Genomic DNA, 24586 nt, shown 5'->3' with positions numbered 1-24586 from the left:
GTTAAAGGATTTTAAGAAAAAAACCCCACAAACTTGATAACTTAGTAGCAAAACAGATGTCTGTCAGCAGAGTATTTTAGAAGGGACCCTGGTTCTCATGACCTTAGACTCTACTGGGAAGGGACACCACCTCACAGTGGCCAAGACTTCATGAGCATCAAAGCAAACAACTGGAACTCTCTTGTTTATTACAGCTGAAGAAACTTGGAAAGCCAAGCTGGCTGTGCTGGCAGTTCCAGGATCAACTTCTAGTCCGTGGAGAATTTTATAGTGGAAGATAATAATGACAGCAAAAGAAAATAAAACATGATCAAGCTGTTCATAAAGAGCCTGCTGGCCACTGTCAAAGCCAGAGTTGGAGAGGCCAAAACAGGGAGGGGAAATTTCACATGAAAGCTGGAAAGAGGAATAAAAAAGAGACACTTAGCATGTAACAGCACAGCAAACAGGCAAAAGTTATGCTTATGCTGATGTCCTGGGGAGGACACCTGCTTTCCAACTTTGTGTGGAATGAACCACTGGTATTTAAAATACATACTCTCCTCTCTCACATCTGAGTGTGTAACAAAGCAAAGAATGCTGACATCCCTGTCTTCAGGGATTTCATCAGAAGGATCTATAAAACTACCTTCCTTCTGCAGGTGTGTAAAAGTGTTTCCTGGAGCAATGTGGAGTACAGAAATATAGTAACACCTCTTATCCAAGGGCTGGGTAAACCCATTGCTTAAAAATCAAAGACTTCAAAAACCAAGATGTTCTGGATGACAGAAGTGGGCTGCAGCTATTAGGAGCTGCTGCCATCAGACATGGAGCTGACAAGCTAGAAGTACTTGTTCCCTAAACAAGCCATCTTATAATCAGGTGTTGTCAGCAGGGCTAATTTGGAGCACTAAGAAGGGGTAATCAAAAAGGAACTGGAGCTAGAAGGCCCAATATTTTCAATATTTGCAATCTCTGCACAGAAGTCACACTGGATGTTATACATGAGTATGTTGTGGGGATGAAAACTCACTGCTGGAAATGTCAGGGGCTTCAAAGAATCTCATTAAATTCTGATGTCATTCTGAATTCCATCTGATGTCTTGTACATCCAGAGCCTATGCAATGAGGCAAAGCCAGTCTAGAAACAGTTGGAAGCACCACTGAACAGAGCTTTTCTACAGGAATTTGGAAGATCAAGACACAGAAAGCAAGAATGAGATCTTCCTACTATCCCAGGGACTGAAAGGTCCTGTGTGCCTTTTAAATTAATCAGTAATTAATATCAGTAATAATTTTAACCAAAAAGCACAAAGCGTAACCAGAGGATTTGAATGATGGCAGAAGAACTGAGTGCTGCTGTCAGTATGTGGAAGTGGCCTGTAAATGCCCCTGGGTGACAAACAGCTCTGAGCCTTGGGATCTGGCTGATGGCAAGAGAGGCAGCTCGGGTGCTCCAGAGCTCCAGGCCTGCCCAGCTCTCATCCCAGCAGAACCAGTGACTTGGGGTGGCCCTGCTTGGCTGGCAGAGTGCTGGGATGGTGCTGCCAGAGGCCTGCAGTGTGAGGAGGCAGCACAGCTCAGCACCAAATTCCCAAGTTCACTGTGGCTGTGACTAAAATCTTGTCACGCTGGTGGTTAATTAACTGCTAATAACATTAACTGCTGATACCAGTTTACAAATGGATGACTTCCAGTAGCATCCTCAAGTACAACCAGGCATCCATGGGTACCATTTCCCAGCTCAAGAAACCCAAGCCTTCCTACCAGAAGTGTCATTTCTGACTCTGCTTCTGATTGCTGGTAAACAAGCAAGACCAATGGGATGCTGCACTTACAAACTAGGCTCCCTTTAACATTGTCATAAGGCCAAAGGAAACCCTGTGAGTGAGTAGTTAACTTCAAATAGAAGTTGAAGCTTCTGTCACTGGGAACACTCTGCAGCTCTTATTATATGAGAAGGCAAAGCTTAATTTCCAAATCTAACTTTAAAAAAAATCAAAAAGACATGTAAGGTGCAAGTCTGTCAAGAGCACCCACATTCAACTGTTGAAAATGGCACAGAGAAGATAATTAAAGTGAGACAAATCATCTGCTTGACATTATCCATTATCCCACTGTTTCTTCTGCTGGAAACATAATGCTACTGAGCTATTTTATTCCAGGCACTGAGGAACAAAGCTGAGCTTGGGCTAAGGAACCTGAATCTGAGCGTGTTCCATGTTCAAACACTTCTAGACTAGAAGGATCCCTAAACCTGAAACACATCAATGTTTTTAACAGAAACACCTTTGACTGAAATGGATGAGCACAGCACTCTTCCCACAGTGCTCACTGCCAATTTACCACAGGCTGACAAGAAGAATTAATATGTTTTTGGACTTCACACAAAGTATTGCTTTTCTGATCAGAGCCAGCTACAAGAAAGAGCCCAGCGACTGTTGGAAGCTCTGTACACTCATGTGAGAAAGGCTGATAAAATTCTATATGTTTATGGCTTTTACTTCCCTCCAGGACATTTTTCCTTGATGATATTCTGCTTCTGATTATCTGCCTACCCAAACACGCATATGCAGCAGGGGCCAGTACACAGGCAACTCTGCAGGAAGTTTACAGGGAGGAAATGAATGGTCAGGGTTTGGTCCCACATTGGAAAATGTTCTCTTCTTATATCAATATGAGAGTGTCTGCAGGGGAGTTAATAGACATGCAGATCCACAGAGTGATTACTTCTTGCTGAGCTACAGAGATGCCAACCCTAACATCTGTTTGCAATTCATTCTGCCTTATCAAAGGCTTTTTCTGTAACCCTTATCACACAGTGTGGAAAGGATGGCTAACAAAACACACTCTGTTAGCTGAAGAAGCAGATTGCTGATCTGGTTATCTTAGGCAGAGGACTACAAAGAAACCACAGTACTCACCTTCACACAGGAGTAAATGACTGAAACAAACACCACTGTGGTCAGGATCAGGAAACAGGTCAGGTAAAAACCCAGCATAAATGTAGAGCTGAAACCAAGGAGAGGTTTGGTTGGTTTTGTTTTGGTTTTTAAAAGCACATTGTATAGAATAGCTACAGCTCTGCTCTCCAGCACACATTTGTACAAGCTATGGCACACTGCACAGGTTTTCCAATTAGGATAGCCATAGGAGACATGAGGTGCCTTGAATACCAACAGATACTCTGGCCTATTTAGAATTATTCAGACAGGCTGCAGAAGAGAGAATGCTGCATCTTTTACAGCAATCACCTTCCTGCTGGGGTGACAGAGGTGGGACTGAAAAACATTTCGTGCACTAGAGGAGGTGAGAGAACAACTTGTTGTGGCAGGTCAGCCCCCAGCTGGCTGTGGGCAGGGCACCCCTGGGAAGGAAGGCAGGCTGAGTGCTGAAGTGCAGCTGGGTGGGAATAATCTCAGTGGGAATCACATCCTGTCTTGCACAGGGAATGTCTGTGCAGCACCACTCTCTGTGCTCTGTCTCATGCATGGGATGTGAGCAACCACAGCATGAGGACAGTCAGGGATAACGGCCTCGTCTTGGCCAGCCTGAGAGGCTCCTGCTCCTCCCAACTTTGAAGTACAAAGAGGATTCCAGGGCCAACTTTGTACTGTGAATTTTCATCTGCTTTCCTCACGAAGATATTCAACACCAATTTCCCAGTGATTGGTCTTAGTGTGACAGGATGAGCCCCCTCCCAGGAGTCAGCCTTGTTCATAATCTACAGGAAGTATTCTTGCAATGTGACATTGAGGGCAACACACCAAAGCCAGCTGGTCTCTGTGTTCTCTCATGACTACTAAGGTAATTTTGAGCCTTTTTTGAAATTCCTTAAAGTAATTCCTCTTTATCATAATAAATTGACACTGCCATTCTGTCTTTATTTGCAAATTCAGATTTCACGGTGTGTCTTTCATGAAGCTCTGATGGTAACACATGTGCACCTGTGGTTTCAGCTGGTGTTCAATAAAAGACCAAAGCTATGCAACTGAAATATAAGGAAAAACAAAGCAAAAGGTGAAGGGAAGTGTATCTGACCTACGTTAAAATATGGGATTTCATTTACTGTTGAACCAAATCACCTTTCAGACAGGCCAGGCTGACTAAGGACACTTCAGAACTTGCAAAAAAAAAACCAAAAACAAAAACAACCAAATAAACAACCACCCTCCTTATAGGCAGCATGGAAGGAGACTGAACAGCACAACATTTACACCACACTCCCATAAGGGATTGGCTCCTGCATAATACAAAGGAGGCAGCCATATGGTTGCCACACAAGAGAAATTGTCAAGTTGTCATTTAAATGTTAAACTGGGTTTTATGGAGACAGCATAGTGGCTGCTTAGGGAGTTGGATGAGAGACACAAGGCTGAGAGAGGGCCTCTGCAGGTGTGAAGTTGTGACAGCAATATTTAGAAGCCCAAAGTGTAAGCCCCTGTCAAATTAGTTACTCTCAGGGAGCATTTCTGGATGTAATTAACATTGCATGAATTGCTGGGAATTATCTAGTTCCAATTTTGAGCCTCTTTCAGCTTCACTTGCAGTTTCCCAAAGCAGACCTGTCTGTTTACATAGTGCATTTGTCCTGATGTTATTTTGCTGATTCAATCCTTCTGTGAGCACTTGTGCCTGGGAGAGTGAACAACAAACATCAGACTACGTGTTATTTCTGTGACCTTCTGAATATCTGATCTGAACACTACAAACCAATCTCCACTCCAAAAAGATCTGTGGTGGGAACAGATGTAGAAAACAGTTGTAATGGCATAAAATAGGGATGGAGCTCTCTTTAGGGACAATTTTTTGTCTTCTTGTAAGGAAGATAAATTTAGAGCATTTTCAGAGCTTCTGTGATCTTGTTCTTCAGTTTAAAAATGACTAACACCAAATTTACTTCCAACACAGCATTGCTCAGTGAATGGTGTATTATTGCTACTAAACCAGAGCATAGGAAATACCCACATGCTTTAATTTTAAGTGACTTTTAAAGAACTCTTTGAGAAGAAGTCCAATTTCTGCAAAGCTCACTGCTGGAAAAGATATAGTGTGTGCCTTGCAGACAAAGCTGCAGACCACTGCAGTGGGCCAAGAGCACTGTGCCCCACAGGCCCTGAGGAGCTTATTTCACTCTTGCTGGGAAAAGAAATGGCTGCAACCCTTAAACCTGGAGCGAGCCACAAGCTCAGACATGTGCAGCTCAACCTCCTCTCTACCTCTCCTGTTGGCCCAGCTGCTCTCAGCCCAGAAGAACAAATGTATGAGAGATTAGCCTCATTTGCTGAGCAGATCCTGAGACCTCAGTGCTCTGAGCAATGAGGCTGTGATGAGTTTTCACCTCCCTGTCCCAACGTGTTTAGGTAAGAGGGCAGCCCAGCGTTGTGCTGTGAGTGTGTGCTATGCCTTGGTAGGCAATCCTTCCCACTCAGTGATATTTGTTTTCCACAGGCTTATAAATGTGCTGAACCAAATTTCGTAAGACGGAGGTAAATTATAAGAGAAATCACTTTGGGAAAACAGAAATCCTCTCATGCCAGTGAGGAGGTTTTAATCTGCACTAGAAATGGGTGAAAACAATAAGCACTATGCATCACTCGAACATGAATTATTTAAGGATTTTTCTTTTCTCCTTGGAGTTCTGAATTTTCAAGGAAAAAACCAAGAAAAGTAAGCTGGAATAGAGGAGGGGAGCAGATGGGGGCAAAGGGATCAAAGGGTACTCACTGTGGCACGATTATGATTTGAACAAAGCAGATGAAGAGGAAGACTAGGGAGGCACAAGCCACATAGGCTCCAAACCTGTCATCCACCTGCTTGGAGTACTGCAAAAAAACACAGTTATTATGTTAGTGGGAAGTTTGGCTGGCTGCTTTCTATCCACAAAACTTCTTACTTGGTTTTTGTCTATGTCCTTGGAAAACAGTGCTGGTAGGAAACAACATTCTCAACTCCCCTTCTCCCCAGGCAATCTGTAAGGGCTTGAACAGACCCAAAGGCCAGAGAAGAAATCCACAGAGCTGAGTGAAGAGAGGGTTCACCAGCTGCCCCTTGCATGAGAAGAACAGAGATGGATTAACTGGGACCAAGATTCTAGGTCACTGTCATCAGACCTAAACTTCTTGCATCGGAAGTTTCCTCCAAGGGGACAAATGCTGCTAATGAGAACACCTTGCATTTCGTGCAGATGACTTGACTCATTCTAATGGCAGTGCAAGGCTGCTGTGATTTTCACACAGTCACTCCTTCCAACTTCTTGTCAACATATCAGCCACGTGGGAGTTGCACCCGATTCCCAATGATGCTTTATTTAGCTTGAAGCTCAGTTCTCAGCACAGACCGTATCAATGTTTGAACCACAAAATAAAAGGTGCTCTGAACAGGTGAACCACTAATTTCCCTGCCAGTTTTCAGCTATAAATTGAAGACGAGGAGTGGGGGGAAATTACATGCTTGAGCTTTTATCCAGTCCCACACTGATTCATTGAACAGCTGTAAATCCGGAAAAGCTCTGGTTTTGTAATATGTAGTCATTCTTGTCAAGGAAAGACTGTTTCTAAATAAAACTATAAAAAAATTAATGCAAACTTATTATGAAGTGGAATAATGAGTTTAACCCAAAGACCACTCAAACATCCTAAGGATATGTGCTTGAATAAAAAAACAATTAAACCCACCATTTATTATGGTAACTTTAATAATGTCATCCAGGTACCTCTAGACTTAGACTTGAAAGTTTAACTTTGCAGCCATCTTGAGCTGATGATAGCTGATAGTCTCTATATATAGGGAAATGATCTTTGCCTGACAGCAATACCTGAAACCAAATCAGGAAGAAATCAACTGCTCATGAGCTTTAGATCTGTTACTTTCCTGTCTCACATTTGTGGGATAGAGAACTTAAAATGGGCTCCCAAAATTATCCAGAGTGCAGTTTGCATCCCAATGAGCCTGAATCATACCTGGGGCTCTCTGGGGGGACAAAGGGCAGGGAAAAGTTCCTCCAGAGGTGTTTCAGAGCTTAGGTAGGCTGACGTGGGTTTCTCCAGTGATTTGAAGGAGATAAGGGGTGACTGCAGTCTTGGTTTGTAGTCTCAAAGTCAGAGAAACAATCTGGTTTATTCTGGATTCCCTTTACTGCTTATCACTGCATATTCATGTATGTCTGATAGAAATGGCTTTGTTTTCCTGGCCAGTGCTCCCTTCAGATGACTTTGATTTTTTTAGGACAAGTTATATTAAAAGTTTCCATGAAGAAGCATGGATTTTTCAAGGTTACTATCCCACCTCTAGCATCCAAACCACAGCTTAAACCCTAGATATAAAAGCCTGACCTTCTGCAGGAGAATTAAAACTCCTAACAAGCCTGCCTGATGCACTGCAATGGTTTTTGGACAGCGTTACCTTTTTCTCCAAGTCAGGCTCCCTGAATGTTAAGAGGAATTTGCGCACGTGCTCGGAGCGCAACCGATCGATGCTTCTGGCGTCGATGGCCCGGCCCAGGAACTCATCCACTTCATCCTCTGGGTTCATACTCTCCTGGGTGCTCCTGGGGATGTCATGGAAAGGGAGCATAAGAGCACAAGATCATTTCTGCCTCTGCACCATGTGTTATTGCAGTGTGCAATGAGCTGGAGGTTAATGGCATTTTGCCTATGACAGCTTCAATTGGGAAGGGGACTAGGAGCAGAGAGGGGAGAGGTATCAGCTCTAGAGCTCACTGCCAGTCCCAAGTCATTATTACAAGGCTTCTATTTATTTGCCCTTTTTCTATACTACATCTGTTTCCTTGCACTCAGGTCTCTTTTCCACCCCTCATTATCTAAAACCAGTGGGTAGCCTCCTTCCCTTTGTCCTTTGACTTATTCTTCCCTGCACTGCTGTAGTGTTGTAGCTGTTAGTGTCTGCACTGAAATAAATTATTTATGCATCCAGTCATATTTCTTGCTTTCTAATAACAATTTCTGTAAATATTACTATGAAAATTTACAAACGTCAACAATTCTCCCTTTTTGAGAAAAAAATTGTTTACAGAACAAACATCTGGGGAAAAAAATGTGACCTGACTCCCCTTCACACAGTTACTTAGGAGTATAAAGTATAAAACAGAAAGAAAAATCTGTTTACAAGGTTTTTACAAGATCTGTTTACAAGATTTTCCTTTACTTAAGGAAGGGTTGGAAAAAAAAAAAAGCAATAGAAGAAAAAAAATACAAATTAGATTCTGCTTTCTAAATATGTAGAACAAGATTATAATCTTTAGTGTTACTCTTATTCTGAATCTCTGCTATAGCTTCAGAAAAATGAAGCTGATTTTCAAAAACTGTTGAGAAAAAATAACACTGTAAACTTAATTGTCCTGAGGCATTTTGCACTGAGGATCAGGAAACCTGAAGCACCTCCCCAGATTCTAGTTGTTTTTAAAATCTAACAGTATTTTAATGACTTGATGCTGTCACTTTAATGGCCTGCCCTCAGACGAGCTATAGGCAGAAATTAAAAGCCAATCCTGAAGTGTTGTTTTTCTGCTTTGCTTGCATGACTGACCAGGTTATCCCCAGGGTTTGCCAGGATTTATCCACTGAAATATGCCCCTCCTTTGCACTGGGGTATATTCCAGCAGACAATTATTTCTGTGTGCAAACCCCACGGTGGCACAGCAACTTTGGGCTCCTGCTGTGTGAGGAAAATCCTGGGGTCTGACATGCACGATGAAAAGCTGCTCTGCTTTATTTCCCTGGTTTCATTTCTACTGCACCAGAGCACACAATGCACTCTGTGTTGCAGCCAGCAGGCTCCCACAGGTAAGGCTGTGCTGGAAAGCAGCTCACAAACCAGAATGTGACTGTTTTAAAAGTTAAAGGTCCCTTTCCAAAAGGAAGGCTCTTTCACAGCTTTCTGCAAAACTCGATCAGATTTTAAGAAGCCTCTGTACCTCAACTCTTCTGTGCATCTCTTGGCAAGAGAAAAATAAATCAGGTCTATCTGCTCATTTCCATTCTGCCACTCCTTGACCCAGCCAGCAAGCTGAATGTGTCTGCACCTCAGCTGGGTCATGACAGCACACCAGTGGCATCTATTCAGTGGCCATATAGCAGTTACCAGCCTAGTTTGTCTCAAGGTCTAATCTCTATTTTAGCCAACTTTAGTATTTCAGATGAGTTGGGGAAAAGAGGTTTTTTATTTTTGGGCTCTAGAAGTTATTTATTTCCTAGAAATTAATATAATCAGCTTTGAAAATAAAAGTGGTTTTTCCCCTACAAGGTCAGGACATTCAATTTACTTCCTCAGAGGAAGGACATCTGTTTAAGCATTCACGGGGGTGCTCCTACTTTGCATTCAGTCCTTGCAACATCTTCTGGGCTCATAAAAATGAGCAAGGAAATCATTAGGCTTTGTATTTACAGAATGTCTTCCAAGGTCCTGTGAGTTATGTACACACTTGGGCCACTCACACTTCCCCACTCCCACCACGCACGGAGATGTGATGTGTTTTCTGCTGGAACTGAAGCAGAGGAGGCAGCTCAGCATCTTGGCAAAGAGCAGTCAAATTTCCAGTTCCAGCCTGAAAACACCACTCAGGAGGATGCAAAGAGAAGAACCTGCCTGCTTGGTGTCTACCTCAGCTGTCTGCAGGTGTGTAATAGGTTTTTTTACTGTTCAGGGTGTTTCTAATACTGCAGTAATCTCTAAAGTTGCAGGCTGTGCAGAAATGTTCCTGCTGGTTTTAAATTGCCTTGCTGGGACATTGGCAGTGGGCAGCCACCTTCACACAGACTGCAGGGAAACTCAGTCACCTCGCACAGCCTGAGCTGTTCAGGTGACTTTCACAGCCCATTGTACACAAGGTAAATTACAGTACAGCAAGTTTGGGTACATTTGCATAAATGTAATTTTAAATTGGCATACAAAAGTTCTTGGTGCTAAGGAGTGCCCTGGAGGCAGTGCCTGTAAGTCAGAGCTGAGTTACTGCCATAGATTAATGAAATTCATATGTCAAAATGCCTTTTGATATATTGATAGCATGGTTGAGGGGGAAGGGAATGAGGATTTCAGGCTGCCATGAAACTTCCAACAACACATCCTAAAAGCAGTGCTGAGATTTTTTCAAATGTAGCCAATGGAAAATTGTGTCAAGGGACAGGAACAGCACAAACAAGAGCTTGTAGCAACTTTTTCACTCTGCTTGCAAATGTGAGCGCTACCAATTAGAGATGTTTGCTTCAGAGTGGTCCAAAAATGTACTGCTGATTTAATTACTTTCTGCCAATGCAGAGTGTGACCACTGCCAAAACTACATGTACGCCATAATTTTAAATGCTTCATGCTTAAGTTGAGTAACTAAACCTGCACTCATGCACATAAGGTTTGGTCCTGTTCTCAGGGATGTGTGCTGCCCACGTCTTCCTTTGCTGCCAGATGAAAGCATTGACCCTCAGTATTTCTGCACATGAAGGAACTGCCTTAGTACTTGACATGGTTTAGGTATCTAATTTCAACCATTCTCACCATGAACATACTCTGTTAGAGATTTATTTTTGCCAAATCTTTGTACCTGAGTTAAACAGATTTCTGGATAAACAGAATCAGGGCAAGTAGTAGCTTCTTCTGGTACTGAACAGAAATGTAAAAATCCTGAAATCTGTATAATAAGCTGGCACCACACTGAGTAAGACAGCTCAACTATTGGCTGCAACAGCCCAAGGAACCTTTTAAATCATAGGATGGAGAATTATCCTATATAGGGAGCTGCTCCTTAGCTGTTGGGTGACTGCTGTGGGCCAGCATTGAGGAAGCTGTTTTTTGTGTTTTCTTGCAGAAACTATGAGGAAAAATACGATTTCATGAGGGTTGCTGAAAATTTCTGTATTCCTATGAATTATTTTGTTGTAATCTGTTAACTCTTTTCTGCCCAAAGCATATCTGACATCAACAGAGTTTCCCAGCATCCATGGATACAACAGGAAACAGTGAACAGGAAACAATGGGACCATAGAAACATCCCATGTTACGAAAATCCAGTTTACAGGGAAGGGCAAGGGAAGGAGAGAATAACTCTTAATATTGCCATGTTCAAACTTATCACTTTCCTTTTCCTTTTAGGCAGCTGCTCTAAGTGCTCAACCACCATAATGTGAATTTTCCCACAGCTGGATGCCTAGAGCTCACACAAGCATTGACCTGTCCCCGCTCACAGAAATCCACTCAGCCCTGACCAGCAGCATGAGAAACATGACAAAGAGCAACAGCAATATATTTTAGGCACAGTCTCCTTTACTGCTGCCTAACTCACTCAAAGCAAGCTTATAATTAATGCCATTCAGCTGGACAGAATTTGAAATTATTCCAAACACCTTTAATACAGGAAATGCTTTTGTTATGTCCAGTTGTAGAATTTAAAAAGTGAATGTATTTGGGTTTTTTCCTCCAAAGGTAATTTTTTCAAAATACCACTCTCATTAAATTGTTTTAACCATTTCTCTAAAGTTCTCTAGGAAAAAAAAATGAAAATGTTGCTAAATTTGGCTATATTTTAGAGCATGAAAATTCAAATTTACTTTTTCAGACAAGCTATCATTTCCGAGTTGATTTTTATAAGTAGAAATAAGCAATATGCAATAATGAGCAATATAAAATATATATAAATAAACTCAGAAACTATACAGGCATTTCAATACATACGTAAACCTTTCTTATTGGAGATGTCCAACACTTACATATACTTTAGAGCAAGATTTTGTCTTGGGTTATTTTCAAAGAGTTGAGATTATTTGGGGCAAGGGGAAGTGCAGCAAAAGCATTTTAATTATAAAAGCAAGTTAGAGCCACCAAACAAATAAATGTTTTGAGGGCAGTGGCTGTTCTGAATGCACATCAGTCAATCCTGTGCCTTCAGCTGGCTGTCCCTCCAGGACAAACCTCTGGGGAGTCCAAGCATTATTTCTGGCTTCCGGGCATCAATTTTTGTCCTTTTTTTAATATGAGAAAAAAATCCCAAACGTGTAAACATAACAGTGTATGACAGAAGTAAATTTGCTTACTTGTCCTTGGGGTCCTCGAAACCCTGAAAGAAAGGAAAAGGGCACAAGGGTGAGCAAACAGGCTGACCTTGAGAACACAAAGCATCCCGGGAACGGCATTTCACAGGGGACTTTTCAGGGCAATCATTTGTTAGGTGTGGATGGACAGCTCTTCCCACCCACAACAATATTTTGTGCAGCCCTGCCAGCAGGCAGACAGAGCAGCTTTGGAAAAAAACACTCCTTCAGATATAAATTCAGGGAAGTGCAGATAAAGGAAATGTTTCAGCTGACTGCTGGCACACTTTATTTCAGGTGTCTTCTTTTTAGCAGTCACCATTACAAACGATACAATGGAAATTGTACTGATACTATTACTGAGGATGAAACAAAACTCAACCTCTGTATTAAGCAAGGCTGCATTTCTTTATGCCACAGTTCAGCTAAGGGCAATGGATGCATTTTAGTTTTCATCTCTCCCAGGGGTCTCCCTGCTCCTCCCCTCATCACATGCACACACAGAACATGTTTTCTTGAATAAGATTACAGGAAGTATTTATAATATTTGTAATAGCCCAAATAGTCACAATTCTTTCAGGACCGCCTGAATTGATTAAGTATTTATGACTCATCCATGGTTTTAATGGCTACAAGGCCTTAGATAAAATTTATATGGAGGCATAAGTTCATATGTTTAGCATTAACATGCCCAACAGACCAAATTACATCAAAATTGCCATTTTGCATGGGCTGAAACAAAATGTGCCCTCTGACATTTTGGCTTAAATTTAACTGTAGTCAAGAAAAATTGTATATTTGACAAGTAGGGTCAAATACTCAGGCATAGAGTTTGTACCCTGTGTTCCAAAACATAAAACAAATGTAGCTGGGAGATATTAAGAATTGCTTTTGTTTTTCTCCCAGAGACCTCAGGCCAAAACTGCTCAGGGCACGTGAGGATATTCCAGCTGCTGGACCTGCAGCAGCAACCATTCTGGGGGCAGCACACTGAGATCCATCCTGACTGTGGAAAATCAAACATCTATGGGCAAAAGTCTTCCCACAGCTTCCTTGTCCAAAACCATCAGAAACAACAACATTGACCAGATACTAAATGAGAACAGATTTTGCCCTTGCAGTGAGTTAGCAATGTGGCCACATGGCAGAAGGAAAGCCAACACACCAGCTTTGCCAGAGGGAAAAAGTGAGGTCTGTCACTCAGGTCAGCAGCCAGGACTGTGATTCACTGAGAGAGCAACTCCCATTTTTACATACTCTGTTTCAGACTAAAACCACACTCCTAAACAGAAACCGCCACTTCAACTTAACCCATTGAAAATTCAGATCAAGGAATTCTCTCAGTCCCATGTCACAACCATCAACAGATTCAATGGGAAGAGGGAAATAGTAATGTTCATTCAAAGTTAGGATGTCCAGTTGTCCAAGCAAAAAAAAAAAAAAATACTTTCTGATTTCATGTTAAAGAGTGATCATTCAACTTTTTGTTGTGTGGTTTTTTCCTTCTTCCTTGCCTAATTATTTTACAGTTGTCAGAAATATCTGATTTATTTATTTATTTATTTATTTATCCTCTAAGTAATCCTACAACACTGTGCCAAAATGAAAGCTCACTGATTAATCATGGAGACAAAATGCTCACTAATTTGTCTGGTGTCATAGTCAGTTAGGCTGGAAAAAAAAAATCATCTGAACATGAATAGCTACCAGCCAAGAAATAAGCAGAGGGAAGGGATGAGAAAACAGCCAGTACTTTATTAGATAGACATCAAGGTCACATTTTCAAGCTTAGCCAGTTGGGAACTGGATGACTGACTGCTGTGGGAGAGTCCCCTAAAATGGTCTGATTTTCACAACCAGCTGCAAAACCATCCATCCCACTGAACTCCTCAAACTAAACACAGATCTCACTCCTGCCTTCGAGATGCTCAAGCGTGAGGACACAGGCTGACCAGGTCAAGGTATTAGAACACCTCAGCAAGCACATCCTCAAAAAACTCCCAAGTTTTCAAGTGTGGAATAATATTTAACTGGCCATTTATATGGGTGAACACTTAATCCACATGGAGTTTGATTCTGCCCTGCTTCTCTCCCTCAGCAAAACTGTTACAAGGAAAGTTTCTAAAATAAAAGATAAATAATTGATCTAGCTTTTCAATTTACAATACTAAACTGTGCTTGAAATTCTGGAAATTATTCTTGCTGGTAAGTCAAATTAAACTGGTGCTTCAAAACTAAAGACCAAAAAAATACATATTTCAAGTAAAGCAGAAAAGAAAAAGACTATCACATATTCTTTCCTGGATCTTCATTTAACAAGGCTAAATATTTAAGAGTGACTTGAACTTTAATTAGAGAGAATCAGATGAAAATTAAATGTTGTAGGAACCTGTTTAAGTTAAGCAAATTAAATGATTCACTTCAAATGTTCCCATTTCATACTGAAGATTCTTCAAGCAAAATTGCCAAAAATGGAATTGTTATAGAGAAAGGTCTGTGGGATTATTTTAGGAAAAAAATCCTTAAACACAGCTTCTTAAAACCTAGTCATTTATTACAGGATATCTCTTATTTGCACAGGAAGACTCTGCCAGGATATAGAGCAAATACACCTCTAGGATCTGGCTGTGACCAGAGATTTTCCTCCCTCTCTGAAGCATCCATGTTTCAGTCACTCACCAAGAAGCCTTTCAGGCAGAGGAGGCAATCAGGTGCTCAGGGTGATGCTGCCCACCCTGCTTTGGGTGGGGAGGGAAATTTCCCCCTGGGTTTTGGTTGATGTGCTCTCACCACCTCCACTCTCGTGGGCATGCTCGGTTCATTGCAAATTCTGCACTTCAAATTATTTCCTTCCCCTTGCACAAGGCTTGAGCACTAATGACATATTGGTCTTTTTTTGCTCTCCACAGCTGGCAAATAGTTTAGTATCTCCAGGAGTCAGATGTTTTGCTCCAGTTAAAGCCCTTGGCTCAGAGTAAGGCTGCTCCCATCAATTGCAATGGTCTGTGTTATACACAGGATAAACAACAACCAAGCCTGCAGGAATAGGGTCTAGGTGGATTTTTCTTCATTCCTACTCATAGTATGGTAGCCAAACTTCCAAATTCAAGAGAAATACAAGGGGCTAAAGGCACTGTCCAGTACCCCTTATGTCATCTACTGGAGGCTGGACAGCTGGGCTGGGTCTGGGCTCAGCCTGTTTGGGTACTACTGCACAGAGATACATCAAAATTGGCATTTCTGCACAAACATATACAGAAATCTGAACTCTCCAGAGGGGGGGAAAAAAAAAGAAGTTGATAAAAATATGGTGCCTGTCATTTAGGAGAGGGGGTTTAAAGGATAGGAAGAGAAACAACTAATTCCTGGAGTTAAGAATATGAATCCCCTCTTAACTGCTTATGGATTTGTACCCAGAAGGCTGAAACAATACCAGTGGTTTTCTAGAGAGCTATGAAGAAAAGGTTGGGAATTGTTGGGAATTGTTGAAAATGACAAAAGTGATGATGGCTACAAGTATCGGACAAATAGGAGTTCACAGGAGTTCAAGAATAGCACCATAATCATGATAATAAAGTAGCCCTTGTTCAGGCCAAAATTCTTTTTCTCTAGAAGGGACCATAAGGCATGAGATAAGTCTTACCACAGAACTAATGGACTGCTGCACATAGAACCTCATGCAAATTTTATTCAGTTTCATTTAAAATATCTCTGATACTGGTGTTTTTCTCATTCCCCCAGGACGCTGTATTACTCTGCCATCATTGCAAAGGTAATAGCATTTAATAATTGCTCTGAGACTAAGACAGTCCTCTCTTTGACTTCAGGAACAACCCAAATTCAGCTGAATCAACTCCTTTAAAGGCTCTGCTCTTTTGTCTTTTCTACAGGAGATTATTAAAAAAGCCTTATTGTTTTATGGCAGGTCAGGTGACTCAGAATCGACACTGACATCCTCAGTGGGAGTAGATGTGCAGGAGGAAGAAAAGAGGGAATGGTGTATTACTGCATCTGTCCCTATGGCCCCTAAGGCTTACTACTTTATGGGGGATATTTCATGCATATCTATTGTGCTAAAAGCTCATATGACTGCCATCTCTCTGCTTGACTTCTAAATTAACTGAGCCCTTTTCTTTGAAGATTAAAAATGATTCCTTAAATAGAATGACAAAGTGTTTGTCAAAGACATGACAAGCTGATTGCTACACCATAACACTTCAAGAAAAATTAGAAATAATAATTCTAGCTTCAAGAACATTGGCTGTAATTATTAACATATCGTAAATATGCAAAGAAAAGTGGAATAGATTTTATACACTTTTAAGTTTTCATTTAATTCCAAAAATAAAGCAGTAGAGGGGCTGATGAGCTTCATGACCTTCTTAATGGCAATGTGTGTGGGAAGCATAAATTCTACCCTTAAAAACTTCGTTCTCAACTCCAGCAAAGATATTAAGAACAAAAAATGAGAAAGTAATTTTTCTTGCCTTGTTTTCATCCCAAGAACAAAGTCAAAATAGACCTTACATGATGTTAAAGCAGAAATCAAAATAACTTCGGACTTAGGGATAAAATGAGCTTTGTAAGAGTTAAGGCCAACTTGCAGAGGTGCTTCCCAGAGACAGTGACCATGGAAAAAAGAAAGGGAGAGTGACAGGCTGAGAGTAGATGTTGTTAAAAGCAAACCTGTTTTGGCTCTACCACAAAACTAATTATTCACATCTATTTTCAGCACTGTTGTCCCTTCTGCTTTGTCCCTGTGGTCAAAAAGACAAGGCTATGAAGATAGATGCTGTCAGGTGTAAATGCAGAAGCAAAACTGAAGGACTTCAAAGCACTCAAGCCAAAAATAACACAATTTCTGTTTCCAGAGTCCAGAAAGAATAAAGCCTGATAGGAAGGATATTTAACAAGCATCTAAGTGCAGAACAACAGACTGGCAGAAAACCAGTTTATGAAACAGATTAAATGATGAGTGTGTCTGCTATAGCTGGAACACAGACTAATGAGGTCTGAAAAGGAAAGCTGAAGTGCTCCTTTTCTGCAGCCCACCCCACTTGATAAAAAGACTTCCATTCCATGGCACTGGTACATATAGTGAAACCCTCTGCTTTCTCCAACTCAAAATGATTCTGCAGACAGTCCTCAGCTAGCAGACCAGACCTGGCCAATACCATGAATTAATCTGGGCCATCAGGTTTAAATCTATAGATTACAAGAGGTTGCTTTGGTTGAAATAGGCTTTCTTTACCTTACTTTTAATTAACTTCTGGCTCTGAACTCACACCTCTGAAAAGTGCAGGTTGCTCACAGTTTTCTGTGAACTCTGAATCCAAATTTCTCCAGTCCAAAGGTCACATTTTCAAGTGAAATGGTTTCTGCTTTTGTGCCTCCTTATTTGTGACCAGTTTTTAGAACTTGCAAAGCAGACATAAAAATAAGCAGTCTAGAAATGCTCTGAATCAGTTCCTGGCTCCATAATCTCTGCCCTTCCATGTCTACTCTTTAAACCATGATAAACATGACAAACTTCTCCAGAAACTACTGTCAGCCTTCTAATCAGATGCAGACAGACTGGATCCAAGCCTAACCAGCCTTAATTGAAATTGCCCACTGGTGCTGGCCAGAGCTGCTCACCATCTCTGAAGCCCAGATCCAAACCTGCTGACCTGCAGCCTTTTGACATTAAGGCAAATGTCAGCATTGCCTTACTGCCTGCTTGAGGAAGCTTTGGAAATCATTCTGGGAAGTGCCACAAATCCACCTGTGCAATACTTCCATGAACATCAGAGCAAGTGTTTCTGTGAATAAAAGGGATTTATATCATTATTTCTGCAGGCTAAATTTAGTCCCAATCAAAACCATTCTGACACATTTTAGTACTGTCTCAATCCAAATGACCTTTCCCATATGAGTAAAATTTATTCTAGAAAAGGGTACTGAATGGTGGAAAAATTATCAGTGCAAGGCTTCCAAGCAAATATCAAACTCTGTCTAGGTTTCTTAACAGCAGCTGCAGATCTGATGTTGCATTGATTAGTTCTTTAAAAGAGGGATCCTTATCCTCTTTTAAAGAAGTAATCAAGGATGATTGCAACTAGAATAAAAGGCTAGCAGATGAGGATACAAAACACTGCAAAGTCTCTGAGAATTTGGGCACTGTACATTGTCCTCCCACTCATTTATATGAGATCCCATGGATCATATAAATCAAGCAAACCCTTTTTCCAGGTGAGCACCAAAACAGTTACACAGCATAACTGCTGAATGGGATTCCTCCTCTTGCTGTATTTGAGAGCTATTAAAACAAAATTGGCTCTATAAAACCCAGACTGGACTAACAATTTCCTCCCAGATCTATAGCAATATGTGGAGATTACAGCAGAAAGGATTTTGAGAGTTTTCCCCTGCTTGATTACGAGTTAGATTACTACAATAGCAGTGAAAAAATAGTGGGTCAAATTCTGCTCCACTAGGGGCCCCTGTCCAGCTTTGCTGACGTCAGGGTTGCAATTACCAGGTTTAGCAGTTGATTGCTGGAAAAGAGGATAATGATGGCCGGCAGTTAAATGAAACCTTTCGAAGGAGGGTGAACCCTCAGTACCTAATCCATGGACTTAAATCCAATTCTCTTTGACAGAGCTGACTGAGGAAAACTTCTCCTATGGAGCTTTTATTTTCATTTTTAATTGTTTCTGATATTTAAGAGGTAGAATTGGCACAGAACCAGCTATGGCATCTGTTCCACTGAGGCACCTGTTCCCCAGTTTTGATTTCCAAGTAACAAGATCTATTGTAAGGGCAACTTGGAGACATAAAGAGAGGAAACAAGCTGTATTTACAATGCAAAATGCAAAGAACTGTTTGATTTAGAACAGGGGGAACAGGACAAAGAACTATTTTATCACTGGATGACCCTGCTGGTAGATGAGTGTTGTTTCATTAGAAAACAAACACCAAGCAATCAAATATCATGTCAAAGGATGTGCAGAGCTCTGAGCAGCACCACAAGGAATCAGGCGGCACCTACCTGAAAGAGCTTGCTTTCTTTATCATGCCAGCCATATCCAGGATCCACTTTAATAACCTTGTCTCGCATCTTTAACATCTGTGTGCAGTAATAATTCCTACACATATATCTCTATTTGATTTTATGTCAGTTTTTTACTTTGTAACTAACATCAACTTCATACACAATTTCACTGCAAATTAAATGGTCCATTAGCTGTACTCAGACTCATGACAGAAGCATGGTCAGACTGAAACCAGCATTGCAATCTTCAGGGCTTCCTCCTTCTGTTCCTGGACTTCCTAATGTTAAACATTTTCAGCAGCTGCAGAATCAAAGGAAATCTGCCAGGTATCTACATGGCACTCAGTAATCCCATTAGCCACTCTGCTCATATTTGATTGTAACAACTCAGAGGTACCTGCTTCTGAAGCAAACCTTCCCCAAAGCATGCACCAGTGAAACAAGCTAAGCTGTCATAGCAGCCAGTGTAAAACAAGGGGGATGGCTGCATGGCAGCCTTAAGATCCAACAGCAGGACTTCCCACAGATCATTAGAACTCATTACACAATTAATGCCTTTTTTTTTTTTTTTTTTTAAGCCAGACAGAATCAGGCTATGTCAAGTCTATTTATAAGACCTCAGAAAAGTCCAACATATTCTGGGCAGCACTCCTGATGTGAGAATGTCAACATGGTACTGTTGTACAGGGAATTGAAGGGACATTTTGTGACATAATGTCTAACATGAAAAGTTTTGGATGCCCTTTCCCTGGAATTGTTTAAGGCCAGATTGGATGGAGCTCTGAGAAAGTTGTCTAGAGAAAGGTGTCCCTGTCTACAACCAGGGGGTTGAATGGGATGGTTTTTAATGTCCCTTTCATCCCAGGCCATTCTGTGATTCCCTGATTAATAGAACCTCAGGATGAGTGCTGGGTTCAGCGAGGACACTCTCTCTCACCAGTGAAATGGTTCAGTGCTCAGTGGGAGCCAGAACAACCACGGGGCTGGAAAGCACCAACTGGGGAACAAACTTGATGAGGGAATCAGAGCTGTGCAAGACATGGTAATCATCTTCAACCACAGAGAAGATAATTCTAAAGGAGAGGAAATTAAACTGTCTTCTATCTACTGTGAATAGCTCATGCCGCACCATGGTTTCAAACTGAAGTGAGGACATGTGAAGTAAAACATCAAGAAAAATCATAAAACTGTTGAAGAGAATGCCCAGCAAGACCTTCCATCCTTTCAGGTCTTTAAACAAGGGCTAGGCAAGCATCTGTCAGCAATGCTGGGGTTATAGCTGGCTCCTGTACAAAGGGGGGAGATAGATGGCATGAAGCTCCATGCAGCCTAGATCTGAAACTTTCTAAAATCTTTACATGTATCTCATATTATTCATATATTATTTATTCCCTATACATTCTCCTAATAGATTCATTTTGACTTTATTTTTTCAATATTTGCAAAGGATTTTGTGAAGCCACTCCAGACTTAAAAGCCCTGAATAAAATAATTAGAAATTTTTCAGGAAAATCAGGGATTTCACAAGCTTCTTATACAGCCATTTCCTTGCATATAAGTTTTTTTCTTATCTTAGACCTTCCTTTCAGCAAATTAATATGATTATTTTTAAACCTGCCCTTTACAGTAATGGAGAATGATTTATCATTATTTTTTGTCGATATAAATGTTCCTTTATTTGAAGACTTTTATTTCTAATCAGTCTTCTCCCTTATAGGTTAGAGCAAACACAATATTTCTATACTTTCAGAGGAGACACTGTTGAAATTCTGCTAATTTGAAATTTTGTCCACTAGATTATCTCTAATTCATCCACATCTCCTAAATTATTGTAATCCCAAACTGGATGTGCTTCTCTGGATACAAACTTAATAATGTTGAGCAGAGTAAAAGATGCAAGAAAAGAATTTGTCATCTAGAACAGCCCTGTAATTTTGGAAAGTATCAACATTTCCCTTTTTATTGCTGTTTACAACAAACCTCTTTCAGTTTAGAGTCAACTACAATCCCCAAATTGGTTTTTCTTTAATAGCAATTTTGTTTTGCTGATGAAAACTGAGACATGAGTATTATTTCCAGGAGTCTAAAATTCATCAATATTTATAAAAGCACTCTGAAATATATACTGGGAAAAGCAAAGTATTTCTCAGTGGTATATAAATATTGTTAAAGCTATAAATATACCTGTACTCTCAAATGCTTTTAAGTCCACTTATTTCTGACCCTCTTGAAATTACAAACTGGACTAGAGAGACAGTGGGGAGGACAAGGCTGTGTATGGAGACTTGGGGCAATGAGCAGCACAAACATCTCCATTTCCAGAGAGATACCATCACTGGTGCTGGACTGTTTGCTTGTGTTTAGGGAAGGAGAAGACAAGCTGTAAAAAGCAATAAAAATAGAAAGCAGCTCTGCTGTTCTGCCAGGCTGTGGCTCTGTCCCTGCTCTGTGTACAGCCACAAGCTGACCCTGGTCAGGCTCCCCTGGCCATGGGGCAGCCCTCGAGCTGCCCCGTGCCCCCGGCCCCTGCAGCACCGTGGGCTCCCAGGAGCAGGGCTCCAGCAGGGGCTGCCAGCTCTGGGCATTTGGGTCTGACCTTCCTCTGACATTCACCAGTCTGCTCAGGGCTGTGCCTCCTGCACCAGCTAATGGAGGTCAGCATCAGCAACATTGATGTCTCTGGGCTGCTGCCTCCCTGGAGGCTCTGCAGGGCAAGGAAGACCACTGCTAAGCAATGGGAAGGGAAAATGAAAGATTTCTGATGGTCTGGAGAGAAGACCAGTGCACAAAGAAAGTGCTGGATGGGATGAGGTGACACTGTTGCAACCTCTTGATTCAGGCCCCAGTTGGCCAGGGTAGGAGTAGGAAAGTTCCCTCTTTTCCAGGACATTTTAGATAACCACCACATGAACATATGCAGGATAATTTATCTTATTCATACGTGCAAGTGTCTGGAAAAACTCCTGTGTGCACAAGGGAAAAACTTCAACTAGAAACATGGTGAAAAATCTGCTGGCCCTGGTGCAGGTTAAGGTCCAAGCCACAGCATGGAGAGCAGCAGGGACCAAAGGCCTCCCCATGCACTGCCCACGCTGCCATGCCACACAAACCCCACCAGCTGCACTGCTGATGTGCCCAGACATGGCAGCACATGGAAATGGTCTGACAAAAGTGGAGGAGGAGGAAAAAAGGAATAGAGGGCTACATTTGATGCTAATGCATCTCCTCTCAGACTACTGCTAATATAGCCTAAGAATAGAGACAGCTACCAGAGCCAGCATTCACTGGAAAGAAAAATGGCCAAAATAATTCTGTTTACTATTAAATATAACAGTGCCTTCCCAAAAATGCAATTCAGGGAACTTTAATATTCTCTTTCAGGGAATTGTAAGTAGAGCCACAAAAAAACTGCTTCTATTTTTTTTTTCTGAAAATATGGTTGTCTTTAAGATGCAAAATGTTTTATATTTGTGATAAAACCCAGTGCCCTTCATAACCATCTGTATTATTTCCTGCACACAAATGTATTCATATCTACACATTAATATAATGGAACTGCACATCACTGCAATATCACCTGGCTCCTGCCTGAGGACTATCTCACAATTACCCTTATAAATACCTGTTTTGAAATGACAGAGCTAAGGAGCTCCAGGTCTTGAAGAAAAAGGCAATGCTGCATTGTTCACCTTTGGCATAATACTTTGACTAATCCAAGCTTCCATGTTCACAGCTTCCAAGAAGAAAGACTATGTATAACAACATGCAAAAGGTCTGGGGAAAGGTGAGTGATGTGGAACAAAAGCACATTTTCAGGAGGTTTGAGGGCTGGTGCTGCTTACCAAGATCAATGACATGTCATCCCAGAGGAGCACAGATAATAGCCTCTGTAGTTCTGCTCCCCTTCTGTCTCTCTGCATTTTGTATTTCTGAGCAGGCAGTTTGCAGCCAGCACGCACTCTGCATGCATTAAGCACATACAGCCTACATGTAACACAGTGTTACAGATTACAAAGCACTGTGCAAAGCTGGGTGGTACAAAAAAAAAGCATATTTAAATTAGAAGTTAACACAGACAGACTTGAGACAGGAGATGGAGAAATTGGTCCTGTGTTTTAATCATTAAAATGTCCATCCAGCAGCTATTAAAATGGGAGACCATGGGGAGCATGTTTGCATTTTCACTAATGCCTCTCAAACATAATAGGTCTGTAAATCTATAAACAACAGATTTTAAAAAAAAGTCCATAAGAACAACAAAAAGTCTAGCTGAAAATAATACATGTGAATCAGGTTTCAGCTGGTTTTCAAGAAACAGCCTGATGCATACAACATCAGCTTCTCAAAAGAGAGTTAATACAAAAGGCAGATTGAGTAAAAGAGACTTTCTGAGCTACTGAATTTTCAAGAAGGTAAATAGCATTACAGTGAAAGGCTCAAGATAAGGAAAAAAAAAAGTAAGTCTTTCCTCCTACAAGTGAGGGGCAGTGAAGTTTTTGGGACTCAGCTTGGTATTTCAATAAATAATTATGTTTTTCCAACTGAACAACCAGCTAGACACGGCAAACTGTAATTAACACCAAGAAGCATAATACCATTTGGCATGCATACACCTTGTTTCTGAACAGGAGGCTTCAAGAACCCCTTAAAAGCTATTCAAAGAAACTTATAATTATAATTATGTGCTAGTGTGATTAGTCTCTTCTAATAATGTCATGCCTATTGAGCACACCGTATTGAAAAGCCCACATAAAAAATGCACAGTTCCACTGATCTGTATGCTCATGTCAGAAGCCTGCATTTGGAGATCTGAGAAATGAAAGAAACATTACTATTACTAAGAAATTTGGTTTAGCACTGTAAAATAATATTAAGATTGAATAATATTAGCTCCAACTACTAATAAATGTGTCAGCATTCCCCTTTAGAAGTACCATATGTAGTTTCTTATATCTATGCCCAAAATTTTAAACTGTGGGATTGAATCTCATGTTTATAAATTTTTTTAAATATGTAAAGGCTTTGGTGACCTGGAGCAGAACTTTGGCTATAGACAACAAAGTGAGTAAAAAAATAGACACTTTTGACTGTGCATGAAGGGTCAAAACAGCATAAATAAGGTTACAGAACAATCTGATTATGTATGCAATTATAGAGGTGCCAAATATTTCTATTATTATTAAAAACAGCCACTATAATATAAACTATCTTCTTAATCTTTATTGCAGAAAACAAAGATATCATCTACACCTTTTATGTAAAATGAGCCATAAAAGACCTCTCAGTGCAACTGAACTGGTAATTAGCACTTGTTCATTTTGCTTTAGAAAGACTGTGAAAGGTACAAGAAATAAATGAAGATGCCTGCTACCTTAGGCCAATTAATCCATGTACTTGAGGATGTATTTTCCAGCATTAAACATGGCAGTGACATCCTTGGGGCTCCACGAGCACACAGAGAGGGGAACAGCACCTGCCTGTGACAATGCAAGCCAGAAACCTCTGCAGGTACTGAGCTAATGGAAATGTGTGCCAG

The 24586-nt window shown here is 41.0% G+C and overlaps 1 protein-coding gene across 1 annotated transcript in view; it reads right to left on the bottom strand.

The window, feature by feature from the left end:
* Positions 1-24586, bottom strand: part of ADCY5 (adenylate cyclase 5) — a 204570-nt gene that overhangs the window by 18601 nt on the left and 161383 nt on the right. Inside the window, exons 9-12 of the mRNA XM_021526071.4 lie at positions 12021-12043; positions 7384-7528; positions 5707-5804; positions 2904-2991 (exon numbers count right to left, since the gene is read on the bottom strand). Of these exons, the coding sequence (XP_021381746.1) occupies positions 2904-2991; positions 5707-5804; positions 7384-7528; positions 12021-12043 (354 nt within the window). The remainder of the gene's footprint in view (positions 1-2903; positions 2992-5706; positions 5805-7383; positions 7529-12020; positions 12044-24586) is intronic.

Source organism: Lonchura striata, chromosome 7 (assembly GCF_050655825.1).
Source record: "Lonchura striata isolate lonStrDom1 chromosome 7, ASM5065582v1, whole genome shotgun sequence".
Lineage (NCBI taxonomy): Eukaryota > Metazoa > Chordata > Aves > Passeriformes > Estrildidae > Lonchura > Lonchura striata.
Note: the sequence above shows the minus strand (reverse complement) of the source record. Positions and strands in the feature narration are given on the sequence as shown.